This window comes from Aythya ferina (genome assembly GCF_964211825.1).
Source record: "Aythya ferina genome assembly, chromosome: 11".
Classification (NCBI taxonomy): domain Eukaryota; kingdom Metazoa; phylum Chordata; class Aves; order Anseriformes; family Anatidae; genus Aythya; species Aythya ferina.
The window spans coordinates 6,942,400-6,957,708 of record NC_140307.1 but is presented as its reverse complement, the minus strand read 5'-3'; the positions used below and the strand labels follow the sequence as shown (position 1 = coordinate 6,957,708).

Genomic DNA, 15,309 nt, shown 5'->3' with positions numbered 1-15,309 from the left:
GTACCCAAGAGCAGAAGCTCATCACAATATGATGCCCAGCTCAGGTGGCAGGTGCTGATCCCATTTCAGCAGTGGGGGGACTTCTGTTGCATGATGTATACCACAGTTTGGGAAGAGAAGAATGAAAAAAATGTGGATCAAGGACTTAAAAAACAAAATCTCAAGAAATGAGGACACAGTTTAGGGAGGATATGATTTTGCCTGCAGAATGAAAACAGAACCAGGAAAGACGCGACATGCTCCTCTCCAAAGTCCATCTGATCGGGTGCCCCAACCAACTTTCTTAAAACCAAGTAGCAGGTTCTTCCACAAGGAACACAAGCAAATATTTTATTTGTAAAGGGTGCTCAGAGGCCTTCCACTCGTAATTCAAAGACACTTTGAAGGTGGGGCAGCAAACTACTTTGTCATTAAGAAGAACTCAAGGACCAACAAATAAAAGACAAGAGGCTTATCAGATCCTCTCACCGCAGCACTGAGCTGAACATCAAGGCTCATTCTCCTCCTGCCTAAGGACCTCAAAAGAAAGTCAGACAGGGCTTCTGTATAGCGCTTTTCATGAGAAATTCCCACATTAAAAGCACTCTCGGCATATTCCACCTTTTCTGCTGGATTGATCTCATATTTGGGCATCTCAGTGGCTTTTGTGACCGTAGATGCCACTAAGAAAACAAATTCAGCATTAGTAGATTAACTAAAACATCGATGCCAACCTAATAGCAACGTTTTACTGTATTAGGACTACAAAGGTATTTCATTTTCTCCTTTTGCGCCTTTGGTAAAGATTTCTGAAGAAGATTAATTAAGCAGCTCATAACACTGCACAAGCCATACTTGGGACTGTCTCAGACATGATAACAACCTGACAGACACTCCTGTCACAAGCCTCAAAGCTGTGTCGTGCTTATTTTCTTTAACCCTTTAATATTTATTCAAAAGAGGGTTTTCGTAAAACACAAACATCAGAGGTTATCACAATTACTCCTCCTGAGGAATACACACATAAAGGGCATTTCATTCTGGGTGAGATATACAAGTGAAAGAAATATATTCCTATTATAAGCATTACTCTTTTCTTCCCGTTCTAGATTAAAGGTGACACTATGGGTAACCTACAGCAATTCATTCATTAACAGAAGAGAGGAACTACTGTACCCAAACCCAGGTTACATTAAGAGAGGGTCAGTGCATTCTTGCCGAAGCTTTTGAAGTTCATACTTCATTAAGTTGCACGGCATTTTGGCGTGGAAGTGAGAGCTCTCATCTCTATCAAAACCCTCCCTGAGCAACTTGGCGGGTTGTGCAGCTCCCAGGTAGCAGTTTATAGGAGAGACTCAGTCTGCAGACCTGATTAAAGACCAAAGTCAATGGGAGCACTTTTATCAATTAAGCGTTCACCCTCCCATACAATCTCTGGGTATGACACATTTGGCTTTGTCACCCCGAATAATGCGGACACACCTTAGACAAACCGTGCAGAGGAGGAGTGCTGTGATTTAGAGCGTTTGTTCCTTTTAATCAAAAAGGAAAAGGAAAAAAAAATTGCAGTGATGCATCACCCTTCTCCAGCTGCTAATCTTTTCCATTTCACACCCACTGATCATTATCACCGAGAAAAAACACTCCTGTCTTAAAGACAGATCTAAGGTTGCAGTCTTGGTAGTAATCAAGAGAAGATGCCACTTAATGCTTCACGGCTTACCCCTACCTGTCACCTCCGTCCTGTTCCAGCACTCCCATACCCAGTCCTGCTCTCAGGTTATACTTCTAAAAAACAACGTTGATTTCAGAGTGGCAGAAGATGTGAATGGGTTAAAAAGGATGATCAAAAACATTACAGTAACCCTACAGCCAGAAGCCAGTGAGGCTGCCGAGTACTTCTGAAGTACGACTACCAGGATATTGTATGCAACTGAACCGACCTTGGTCATTTACTCGTGTGCACTCTGTACTTACTGAAGTTTTGTTAGAAATAAGGACGCAGCTTGAGATCCTTGATCCTTCTGCAATTAAATCTCCTGCTGAATACTCTTCTGGCCTCTCAATTAATGCTAACATTTATAAAAAGATCAACACTTTACAAAACTCCTTTCAATTTTCTTTCTCACTTGGATTTTAGCAACAGCAGTATTTAAGCTAAGTGATCGATGTAAGTTATTTAATTTATGAACAGAGAACTTCATTTACAAATCACAACAGTAAAAAGGCCACTTAAAAATAAGGCTCTATTACTCAGAGCAATGCTGAGCCCTTTTTTCCTACCCACATACTCCTTGATGACCTGAATATTCCAACAACGCACTGACAACAGCTAGGGAGCACTTTGCAACACTCAGGCTGAAACTTTGACTTGTGTTGGTAGACATACAACTTCCATAAGAGGGTGAAGATCAAAGAAGCCACTGCATGTATTTAACCCAAACAAACAAAACTCAGCTCCCAGCTTCCTGCCTGCCATTAACACAAGACTTCTGCAACCTTCCCATTCCACCCCAAACCCTGCCTGTGAATGCTCAGCCCTGCAGCTTTGAGACTTGGGGCTTTGAAATAATGTCACCCATTACACTGTGCTCTCAGCTGGGTTCCCTTATCAATAGGATGGCGCTGAAGCACCAGAGGGGTGTAGGTAAAGCCACCTTCAGACTGTAACCTGGTACCTAACATCAATACAGATGTTCCCAAATGCTGCCCCAGGAAGGCAGCCCAAGGACTGCCCAGCCACATGGACTATTTTGTTTTTTATTATTTTTTTTTGCACATCCTGCAGTAAAATGCACTTGAAGAAATCAAAAGTATGTGAAAGATTTTCATAGAGCCCCTTTTCTACTGAATATCCACAGTTACACCACAGACTATCCAAAATATGATCGATACAATTACACACTGGGGGAAAAAAACATCCAGGAGAGCCCCAGCACAGAAAGCAGAGACACTCACCCCAGCCAAGTGACAGTTACTTGTCAGAACCTCGACCCGTGCCAGTGAAAGAGCCAGGAGATAAAGCTTGGTCCTGTTACAGCCCGCCCTGTGCTTTGCTGATTACGGACTGGAGACCACCTCTGGATTAAACTCAAGTTTGTACCACAAAACTTAGGGCCGCTGCTTTAACAGGGTGAATTCAACCCTTCATCACAGCTACGTGAACCCGTGAACCACAGCAGACCTTTCTGAGGAGTTCCCAGCTCTGCTACCCCAATTCTTCAGAACCCCACTGATGGCAGCAGCTGAGATTAGAGCCCATCAAGGCGCTTCAGGAAGAAAGAAGTGGGTTTGAGCATCTTCATTTCAGATCCATGCTACGACACCAGGCCTCATCCTTTGTAAAAACTGTGTGTTGGGAGCCACACAGCTCAGATGGCTCCTTGACCCTGCCGTCAAGCACTTTGCGCCGTGTTATATCGAGGAACGCCTCGCTGCCCTATCTCTCCTGGCACGAGCTCCTCCGCCTCGTGACTGTGCTGCTGGCACGGCAGGCACAGCACCAAGCCCAGCCCCTGTGTCAGCTCAGATGTGGAAGTACCCTCCTCTCCCTCACGCACATTTTGGTTCCAAGTATATTGGGCATCTCGGGTTCCCAGAACATCGTTCAGAATTGGGAGGCACAAATCTGGGCAATTTGCCGATCATCAGATAGGATGAAATGTGCTCTATCTGATAGGCTTCCAGGAACTGACCCAGAGACAGTGTTTTTCCACTTTCTCCTCCCAAAAGTAATGCTGCTATTACCAAATGATGCAACGTTTCTGTAAGACAGATTCTTGTATCGTTTCTGCTCACTGGTCAAAGTCTTCACTTTGCAGAGAACTTTCAGGATGGAATTCATGCAAGATACAGAAAATAAATAAATAAAATCAAGTAATCTTGAATCTAAGCTATTAGTTTAAAAGTGGAAGAGGATAAAGGATGCACTGCAATGGCCCCAGGCACAAAAGGGTAAAACTTGAGGGAAGTGATTTACTGAAAAGCAGGCAAATGTAGGGAGACCCCCGGACATGTTTGTATGGCTTGCTATTTCCCGTCATTTATTTCACAGAGATGAAATTCATGGGACACTGTTCTCAGCTTTTTGAAAGCAAGCTGAAAGAGGAGCCTGTACAAGGAAAGTGGAGTCAGCATCGCTTTGAACAAGGAACGCAGTGAGGGTCTGCTGTTCACCTACCAATGGCCAGCCCACAAGACTGTTGTGTCTGCCTTCTGAAACAGGAAAGTACCAGGAAGATATATTTTTTCCTTTATGTTCTGCTCACATCTAACAGCTCCCTCAGATGAGCTGAGCTGCCAATTAGCACTGCCAGGGAAACGGAAGCTGATCTTAAAATGTACATAACATCTACACTGAAAGCAAACAGGAAGGCTAAACAATTTGTTTTCCAAGGTCATTCAGTTTTTCTTTTTATATTTTTTTTTCCTCTTCCTTAAGCTGCCAGAACTTGTTTGTTTTGAAAGGGATCTGATCTGCATATACACCCGGTCACTGGAGGAAGGGGGGAAGAGAAGAGGGACTCCATGTAGTAATGAAGTTGTCATGAATTTATTCCCACTGCAAAGGAACAGACTCCTGAGAGTCATACAATCATTGTTTTCCACTTTGACCTTAGCCAAGTCCTCCTCACCGTCACGTGGGGAAGCGAACTTTTAAATCTGCCACTGAAGTATTACACGCTGAATGCAAAACCACACAAAACGGTGGGAAAATAAACTAAGTCAGAAGATAAGACTGGGAAAACAAAGCCTCCAGATTAGGTAATCATGCACTGTTCAAAAGACGTAAGAATAATTTTATCCTGCTTTCTGCCATTCATACATTTCTTCTGTGGCATCTACAGCAGGTAGTTGCACATAAGTTTCATCCCTTTTTATTAGGCCCCAAGTTTAGATTAGGTTTCTTCAAAGTCACCCTGTATTCAGTATGTTTGTAATTTAACACATTTCGGGCTGAATTGAGTTTCACAATAATACAGAACACGGTGGTCTACTCCAGGAAGGCCAGTTTGCCAAAGTCAGATCAATCTGTATAACATTAATCTTGATGCAAGTACAATACCTAGTACAGTAGGTAGAAAATACGCTCTAATACAATGTAGTACAAACTTTCAGCTGGTAATTAGACGGAATTTGAAAGCTTCCATGAAATTAAAGGTCAACAAATGACACTTGCTAAGCCACAGCTCAACTACCTAACCTAGCAGTCTCCCACTCCTACCCCTCAGAGCTCTGTTTGCAAGCAATTTTTCCTCCAAATTTTCCACCTCGGACCCAGCTCTACCCGTATCAGCAAGGTCCGTGGGCAGGACCACAAACCTTAAACAGCTTCACCGGCAAACCCTGTTCAGTGCGTGGCAAGGCACTGCAGAAAGTAAACGGTTACAGCCCTGGCTGGCAGCTTTGGCACAAGTTTCACACACATGCATACACCCCCACAAATTCAGGTCTAGTTTGACAGTCCCCATATTCTGCAACAAAGCTGCTATTCAGGAGCGAGAGGAAGCTTGTTCCCTATTAACTCAGCCATCGAGGTTACGAGCTTGCAGGAGGCTGACGTAAGCCATGCCCTGCTGCAGGAGTCGCAGCACAGCCCAGCTCTTCGCTGCTTTCAGTTGCTCCCTGCCACGTTTAAAACTTTGAGCAGAAAAATATCAGCACAGTGGGCGAGTGCTGCACACTGGGACGTCCTATTTTCCACTCAGGCAGTTTCCTCTTATGGCCTCTTAACGCATCGAGTCATTCACTCCAGTCATCGTTAGGGAAGAAAACAAGAAAAAGAAAAATAGGAGGGGGATTCCTGCACTATGCAGGCTACATGACAGCACTACGTGTCGGAAAGCTTCCTTAAAATTGGCTCCTTGAAAGACAGAGGGGCTCTGTAACTTACCTGGGGGTTATCACCGGGCATTTGCAGTGCAACTGAACAAACACAAGCAAGGTCTTCGGGGAGCAAAGCGTAAATGAGCAGAATGGCCAGCAATGGCTGGGGGAAGCATTTTATGGGAACAGGAGGAAAGGGGAAAAAACATTGAAACTTTGTACTCACATATAATGGAGCTTGCTGTGGATTAAGTTTCATGACCTCAGAACACTGAAACAAAAAAGAAAAGGCAAATTTAAGGCTTTTCTTTGTAAAATTTTAAGTACTTCTCCATAAGCCGCAGAACGTTAAACTTCCAACGCAGTATTAGTGCCCACACATTATTGTTCCTAATAGCCACCTTCAATTTTAGATTTTCTCTCTTTCAGACCATCGAGGTTCTGTTACTTTTTTTTTTTTTCCCCATTTATGCTGACATCAAAGACAATTCCAAAATGATTTGCAGGGCAAAGCGCTCCTCATCTGAACCACTGGCCTTGATGGCACTGGAGATACTCTGAGTCACACTGCCTTCCCCTTCGCAGCCCTCTCCGTTCACCCCTCCTCAAAGCATCACTGCTTTTGATGACAATTGCCAGTCTTTAATTGCACATCTGTCCATACATCCCCCCCCATTTCCCACCCAAGAATGTCTGTAAGGATTTTTTAGTTCTTCCAGCTGTGGAAGAGTCCAACTTTCCCCAAATTCATTTGGTGCCCTTTCCCACCACGTGCCTGAACTGGACTGTGTTTGAGAAGTATCTCAAAACAACATACAAATCAAACCAGCAAAAACATTTCTTAAAAAATCGAGGGAAAACATACAAAATAGACAATGCTTGTGATTTTGCATTACAATTTTTCAGTCCAAAAACTACTGTTACTCATCCTAACAAAGTAATTTTAGTCTAGAAATTTTCTTCTTCCAGGTCTGCTCCTGGAATTTCAGTGTAACCCCGGGCGAGTTGCCTGTATCGAGCTCTGAATCAGTTCAACCAGCATTTCACTTCCATTAGTTTCTCCAGTCTAGCAGCAAATATTTTCCCTAAGTGAAAGTTTTCATTTAAAGCATTCATTAAGCAGTTCGGGATCTTAAGATGAAAGAATGCAAAAAGATTTAAAATGGATTTTTTGTTGCTGCTCTTGTCTGCAGTACTAGTACTGCTCTGCAAGTACTTCACCCCCCTTCCAAGGAGACAAAATACCACTCTGCTTTTCCACACGAAAACACAGGATCTTGTTCATACTTTACTCCCGTCCAAATCCCGCAGTTTGCCTTTAGTGAGACAGAAATCAAACCACAGAAGTTTTCTTAGCTGATTCCAGCCATTCTCGCTCCCTCACACGCTCTCCTTATTTTGCAGAGAAGCATTTTTGCACTGGTTATGCCGAAACATCCGAGCTACCTGCCAAGCCTGCTCACGGAAACATCCCACTTCTGCAGCAGGCCCTACATCACCACCAGCAGAGAAGAACATTTTTCAAGTTTCTAAATCTATTGTGTTCATACCTATTTTCAACCTCAGAAGTCTCTTCCAACAACCAAAATGTCTTAAAACGGTTACACTTGGTGGTTTTCCCTGCCTTTATGCTTTTACAAAGAATTACTTGCTTGTGAGAACAGGGGACCGATAGCATTTGGGCAGGTGAGCTCCAAAAGTAGCTTCTGTCTGCCTTACAACACGCTCCTGCTATTCCAGTCCTACTGAGCTCTCACCTAAATAAATAAATAAATAATAAAATAAAATATATCACACAAGCCCTGTCTATCTGCCTCAGCACCTACCTGAACCTCCTTCTCCTATTCAGGTTCCCCTGGTTCAAGATGACCGGGTTTAAAGCATTATCTGCCAAGGGCTTTTTATTGTGTCTTACAGAGATTAAACTACAGTTGAAAAAACTCCCTTTTAAGCCCACCTCATGGTTGGATTATTTTATTTATTTATTTTACAAAGTCTCATTGCAACAGACCAGTTCCCTTCACAAAGCAAAATTAAAAGCCCTGCAATCCGGCTCAGCAATCTGGTAGTACTTGGATATGATTTTTAAAAATGCATTGCTGCAAGAGAAGCAGAACAGTTCTGTCTCGTCTGAGAATGCTTAAAGGGAGTTATTACAAAGCATCGTTTTCTCACCATTTCTTTTCAAGTCTTGACAAGTACACGAACAACTTTTCTTTTTGCTGATAAAAGATATAGCGTGATATACCTTCAAAGTCAACACATCTAAATTTTTGCATTTATAACAACTTTTAGGATTACTCTTTATCCCTGAAATTCAGCCACAACTCTACGCTAGCAATATTACCACTGGCCTTCAATACAGATAAGATGCAAGTTAAAGGCTGTCGCATGAAAAATTCAGGAAAACAGAACGCGACAGGCCTGTATTTGCCCAGGACACCACAGGCAAGTTGCATATTCTCCTCCTCAAGTTCCTCTCCATTTCCAATAATTAGTTTTACTACATTTTCATCAGCCATTTTAGTTTCTCAGAAGTTTGCTCAGAGGAAAGGAAGTTATTCTAATGTACTCAAATACATTCCTCCTCCCTTCCTTAGCTAACCGCGTTACCTCTTCCACATCAAGGTCACAGGTATGTTATTGTCACGACACAAAACACCTCAGTTGATTTGCAAGTTACATCTACACTCGCTCAAACCCCAAATTAACACTCTCAGCGAGGTCACACCTCGCTTTTGACTACAGCTGCTTGCTTTGCTGAGACAAACCCATGGGGAACGCGCCAGCTTCTCACACCCTGCACAGGAGTCCCACCACCACCCCATCCGTCCTGCCCCGTGTGTTTGCTCTACCCACTCATCGAATCAAGGCTTTCAAAGAAGTCCAACCCACAGCCTCAGGAAATAGGCAGGAAGGCTGTAAGTGCAAACCTGGGGCATGCACTGAACCCCAACACGCCCGCTGAGAGCAGCATTCAGCGTTCCTACTGCTCGTCCCCTCCCTGACACAGGTTTGAGAAGCAGGAGAGCTGTTGACAGAAGGAATCACGTAGCTGAGCTAGACTTTTCTTCTCCTTTCTTGCTGACTGCTTCACAGGTGCTTTAGACTGCCCTTTCTCAGCAAGGCCGAGCATGGACCTGCGATACACCAGAACTGATGCTTCTGGCTTGATGTCGGGGTTGCAGTGCCATAGGATCGATCAGCAGCGAGCCTCCTCCCTGCTCTCACAGCTTTTGTTCGAGGTGCCACACTCCAGCACCTACTGCTGATGCTCTTCACACCTTTACACACAGGAGGAACCACAGCTCGTGTGCTCCATCGCAAGGTCTGCCCTGCCAGCTTCACCCAAGGTGAGATGCTGATGCAGTGTACATCATGCCTGATACAATCAAGCCATTTATGCTGAAATTCCCAACTTGCAAACACTGCTCAGCCTCTTTAGATGAAGTTTTTCCATCAGATCACTTTTACAGGGCAGACAACATGAGCATTAATAAGAATTAAGAAGAATATTCCTTTTAAGATCATCAGTAAACATCAGAAAAGAATTTTAGCTCAAGCAGATTGAATCAAAGGCACCAAAAGAAGGGTATCCCATCGACAGTGAGTTTGGTTTCCGTGCTTCAAGAAATGAAGGGAGTTGCATCCACCCTCTCTGCCACCCAACAGAAAGGCATGTGGTACTGCTCCGTCACCTTCCTGGCAGACACCTGGCTGCAGCTGAGCGGAGACAGAAATGGGAAAGGGGAGAAGAGCACGTGCAGGTCAGGAGAGGATGAGCTGGTGTCCCAGACTCCCACTGGGTAACCTTGTTTTGTGGGAGAGATGGTTTTGATTAAAACGAAAGCATATCAAGTCACAAAGTCCAAAAGAAATAAAGAGCCGATGCCTAAGGAAGTGAGAATACCGTCACCTCTCATCAGGAAAAAAGGGGAAACCCAGGAAATACTCGGGAAAAGGAGAAACCCAGGAAAAATAAAAGGGGAAAATAAAAGGGGAAAAAATAAAAGGGGAAACCCAGGAAAAACCCCTGGAAATACTTCCTGCAGAAAGATTTTTCCCCTCTTATCCTACTAGTTGGCCTTCACATCGGTAACTTCTAATAAAATGATTTAATACTTCATAATATATATGTCAGTCCCATTTTTCAAAGGATGCAAACTTCGTTTGCAAGGAGACAAGCAGGTTTGGAAGATATTTTATCATGTTAGGAAGTGCTTTGGCAAAATCATATGAGAAAAACTGAGTGAGAGGTAAGTCTGAAAGACTACTTTGTGTCACCAAAGAGGTACGTTGAGCTTTCTGGACAAGGGAACTTTCCCAGCCAGTGGGTAGGCAGGCAGTCTCTGAAAAAGCTTAATATGATAAGGAAAATTAGAACAAAAAAAGGACCAGACAGACTTATTAAACCAAGATCCATAAGGACCCTAACCTAATCAATGAATAAGTCAGACTATTTTATGCATAAAATAGATATTTTTTTTTAAAGCAAGGCTCTTTGGTGTCAAAAGCTGAAAAGTTATAAAATGTTTTCTTCTACATTAATTAGAGGAATACATCCTTTGAGTTGATGCCCGCCTGTGCCCCAGAAAGCAATTCCTATCTTTTTGGCCTGGTAGCACACTTGCTCTATCAGATAACATTGCCTGCAGAGAGAATACCTGGCCTTGCTGCAAGATAGGGATTCAGGTTGCACAGGAACTGTTTTGGAAGCCAAGCTAGCAAGAAAAGGCAAACGTGAACCCCACCTCCACCTTTGCTTTAAAGGCCTTCAGCCCGCTAGGGTTTGTGTTGTAAAGAAAGAGAAAAATCACATCCATCCTGCCTTTTCCATCACCAAGACAAGCTCATTTTCTGCAGGCAGGGCACACGCAGCCTGCAGAGCGAACACACTGACGTATTCTACCAGAAACAATTGTTGCATGTACACAACCTAAAAGGCTATTTACCACGGCAGAAAGAAAATGACAATGCCAGTCACAGCCAGCTTGGAAGGGCTCAGCTTCCTCCCCAAACACGATTTGTTACGGTGCTGGAGCAGGCAGACAATGCGATTACTCTAAATGCTGTCTCTTGAGAAAGCCTCCAAAGCTGCGACCGCACGAAGAGCCAAACCAGTTCACGTGAGCAATGGGCATTTTGGCGTCGGGCTCCCCACAGTGGGGGAAAAGCTCTGAGCATCCTTTGTGCAGCTCCCACCCAGCATAAGCCCTGCTCTGGATACCCTCGTGGCAGAGCCAGCATCACTTTCTGTCAGCAGGCTGTCACCTGGGGGGAATAAAACCATCGGAACTGCTCTGATCCTGCCAAATCTCCAGCAGACAATGTGGTCGCAGTGCCCAGAATATAGCAGGCACCCACTCAAATACATCTCATTGCACCCAGAGAGCATCCTCTCAGCTGTGTATCACATAACTGGCTTATGAAAATGTAACTGGAGAGAAGTATCTCCATCACGTACTCATCACAAAGATGGATTTCACTCACTGCCTCCAGCACTGACACATCCCACAGCCCCCACGGCTGCCTAGCACCCAGGCTTACCGCATCGTCCCACGGGACTACATGGAGATCCTCGATGTCAACAAAAGGAAAGGCTTCCCATAAATCCACTTACTGAAACATTTATAGAAAGCGAACAAAAGGAATTCATCTGACAACAAACTCACCCTTTTCTCCTGCCTGTATGATTAATTATCTATGGGCACATTCAGATGTCCCCAGATGTTGAGATCTTTTTTTTCCAGTAGCAGTTGCCTTTATACTCACGTGCCTTTTCCCAAACAGCTGAACCTTTGGGATTTCAATATCCATGAGGTTTCTGACAGGCTTTAGGGCCATGCAGACGCTTATCTTGCAGGGGTTCTGGAATTCTATTCCTTTTTTCCCCTTAGGATACCACAATGAAATCCCTTGTGTTTGCAAATTTTAAAGTAGGACATGAAATAAAAGTCCAGGTTCAAGCTCATAAAAGCAACAGTGGTTTTAGGCATTACAAAGAACTGCACAGGTCAGTAAAACTGAACGGTATTGAAGCCTTCTCAGAACGGGAAGGATGCCTTTCTGCTCTGTTAAGCATTAAAGAACAAATACAGTAAGAGCTCTTGAAGCCTCTTGTAGAGAAATTCCATGTTATTTTGCACAAAATAAAATGGAAGAGGACAAACTACTGTGCTTGGTCTCTCTGGATATGGTAACATCTGACAGGGGGTGATCAGAGGCACTGAAACCATTCGGTGTCCCTGTGGGATCCCACCTCTCCCTTCTCCTCTCCTTTATGCACCATGCACATGACTAAATACACTTCAGTGTTAAGTGTCTGAGTTCTTCAAGCTTTTGAAGTTCTGTTTTAAGCTTCTTTTTAAGGTAAACTTCAGTTTTAGATACAGTTCGAGTTTAAGTTTTGCTAAATCTTACCTTTATCTAAATACTTTTTTTTTTAAAAAAAAAAATCTTATTTTAGCATTTGATTTTAGAAACAATGATCTGTATTTGCAAAGCTTCAACCACACGCTCCCAGCTGTACAAAAACAGCCCCAGCCATAAAGAGCTTGTGGTTGCGGGTAGGAGAGGACAGCCAAAAAACACACGGAGAATCTGATGAAGTTACAGATCTCATGGAAGGCATTTGAATAGATAAGCAGAAATGCAGAGAAAGCAGGATGACTTTCCAGTTGTAACGGGCACTGCATCACAGCATTGGCCAGGCTGAGAGTCAGAGGAGGAGAATTTTTTTCCGAACTGTAACAGAATCTGCATCACGCAAAAACAGCTCTGTAACGCTGCAGTGTGAGGATGCCAGTCCTTGTAAGGACTAAACTTTGTGATTTCAGGGGTCTAGAGGAACACTGCCCCGGGTACCCCAAAGCACATATACCCCACAGATATCAGAGCAGCCCTAGGTGTGCAAATCAGCTAGAAAAAAAGCCAGCTATCAGCAGACTTTGGCACTGCAATGCTACCATCGACAGACATACACATGGTGGGGTAACCTACACTAAAATGTCTTACAAGCACTCCTCAGATCCTCCCTCTTTAGAGGAACAACTCAAACTGCAAAAGAGTTTAAAGAAACTCGGGGATTACACTAACTATTCAGCTGGACCCATTTGGATCCGGTCAGTGCTTGCTGGCACCACGGGCAGTCCTGCCACTGATGTGAATGGGCTGAGTGAGGACCGAGGAGCACCCCACCTCAGGGCCCTGACTTCATCCTACGGGGCCACAACACAAAACTAAAAGCAAGCTTCCAAAACCATAACCTCAGTCAGCAAGGCACCGCGTCCTCATGGGCACTCCCACACGCTACGGTTTTACAAAACGTTAATTTATGAAGTGCTTAGAAATATCAGGAGGATTGGGTTTCGGGCCCCCAAGTGCTCCTGGTGTAAACTCCAGCAGATAAACAGAGACAGGAGGAAACAGCAAGTGTGGGGCAGGCTGAAAGACAAGCTGGCCATGTGCAGATGAGTTCCTGATGGAGCCTTGAATTTCACACAAAGAACTAAAACACCAATGTCTTGTACAACATTAATTTTACTTGCATTGCCTTGTCTAGTATTTTGCTGGTTATCTTCCTGCAAAGTTCAGATCTCCAATAATTTACTCTCACCTGGTGGCACTGGGTGAAACCCTGGGTTGTTTGCCTGCCTAGTCCCATTAGCTTCATTCACACTGAAGGGATACCAGAAATCGCTATTCATAAAATGACCAACGTTTCTAAATGATGTATTAATGCCCTCTAATGTGCAAGCCGACAACAACAACAAAAAAAATGAGGGCAAAACCTACATTTGGTTTAGTCAGGAGAAATAAACCAATAACCCAGTTCTTCAACTGTACACAGGGAGAAATTTGTATAAATAGAGCAGCTGCAACTGCAGTGACTAAAATAAACCTTAAGACAGGAGATGAATGTATATGCTTCCGGGCATTATGTTACCAAATGCAGAACGACATTCCCTGTAGATATAACAAGGCATAATTTTACATATTTGGTCAGAAATGGGAGGGTGGAGGAGTTAGGCAAGTAACCCATCCAAAGGTTCCTTTGCAAGCACACAGGTAAGTGAAACCACCAGCAAAAGCCATTGACTGTGGAAAGGAGAAGAGGCGAGGAAATGAGAAACCTCTCCTCAAAGGTGTGGCAGCCCTGAAGTTCCCAGCGCACGGCAGCACGGCGTGTACTATCGCAGCTGAGCAGGAAAGTGGTGAGCTTAAAAAAAATATCCCAGATATTTGTATACAATTATCTGAATTCATGTAACTTGCTGAAGATTATGTTTTGTCACTAAATTGATTGCTTATTAAAAATAAATCGCTCGTGCAGCATTTCCACAGGTGATGCTGCTTCCCAGCTGCATCCTGTCTGCAAACAAAACCATATGTTGCCACTCAATTACAAATACAGAGGAGTTTCTGTTGGCTGTGAGCGATGGAAAGGAGGTTTAAACACATTTTGTGTCGGCCTGGCTCTTCTGTCCCTCACCTCCCAAGGACCAGAGGCAGCCCTGCAAGTCACCCTCTGGAAAACCAGGTGGATGCAGTTGGCTTTAACAGCACAAAACATAAATGAAACTTTCTGATGCCCTCCTTCCCAGCAAAAGAGTGAAAAAGAACTACAAAATCAGCCCATTTTATTATTATTATCATTATTAAGTTTTGAATGTTGTTGGAGAGCTCAGCACTGTGGCCTTCGCATGCACCAGCCCAACAAACAGAAGCCCAAGAGTTGCTACAGCAACAGCTTAATAACTGCGTGCAGAGCTCACTGGAACGAAAGCTAACAGAGCGTCACTGATTTAATTGACTGATGATTTAATAAAACGCTCTGGATATAGATTAACTCGCTTTGCTTAATGTAGCTCAGCTTCCTGGTGGCAGGAACGGACCCGTGCTGTTAATGGGCTGAAACCTGGTCTGGACCATGGGGCTGTGGTTTCGGGTCACCCACCTCCCAGCAACATGATTTCCTGCTCCCCAGTTTTTCCAGTTATCTTCCTCCAAATAACAAAGCTCCACACAAAGCTAAGGAGGCTGTACAGACATAATTACACACACACACATATATATATGTATCTCAGATCACGCTTTATCAATGCTATTCCCACCCCCTTACCTAGCTCTGTCAACCCTTTCTTGCTCTTGGGATGAACACCTGGCCAAAAACTTGGGGTTTCAGGACTACATCTCTTCTTTTGCACCACTGGCATCTCACAATTGTCAAAAATCATTGAATGGGTTACTTGATTCCTCCCCAAACCCTGGAAGCAGATCAAGGAGTGCGGGGTTAATCAAAGCAGCGGCATCCCCCGTGCCCAGAGGAAGGCAGCAAGCTCTCCCAGATGCACATCTGGATTCTTCACTGCCACCACTCGACAGAAAACCCCCACAAAACTCAAATCACTGTAGTTATCACCCTCCAGTCCATATGCTCAATTTCAAATAAATGAAGATACTGTAGAAGCTGAAACAACAGAGTAAAAGGATTATTAGCTAGCT

General features: G+C 43.9%; 1 protein-coding gene across 11 annotated transcripts in view; it reads right to left on the bottom strand.

Moving 5' to 3' along the window:
* The window catches only part of AKAP13 (A-kinase anchoring protein 13), a 217,359-nt gene that overhangs the window by 151,123 nt on the left and 50,927 nt on the right, over positions 1-15,309 (bottom strand). For all 11 annotated transcript variants that reach the window (XM_084532068.1, XM_084532064.1, XM_084532070.1 and 8 more), the window contains one exon: positions 6,032-6,076. In XM_084532068.1, coding sequence (XP_084388194.1) covers positions 6,032-6,064 — 33 coding nt within the window. In that variant the 5' untranslated portion in view covers positions 6,065-6,076. The remainder of the gene's footprint in view (positions 1-6,031; positions 6,077-15,309) is intronic.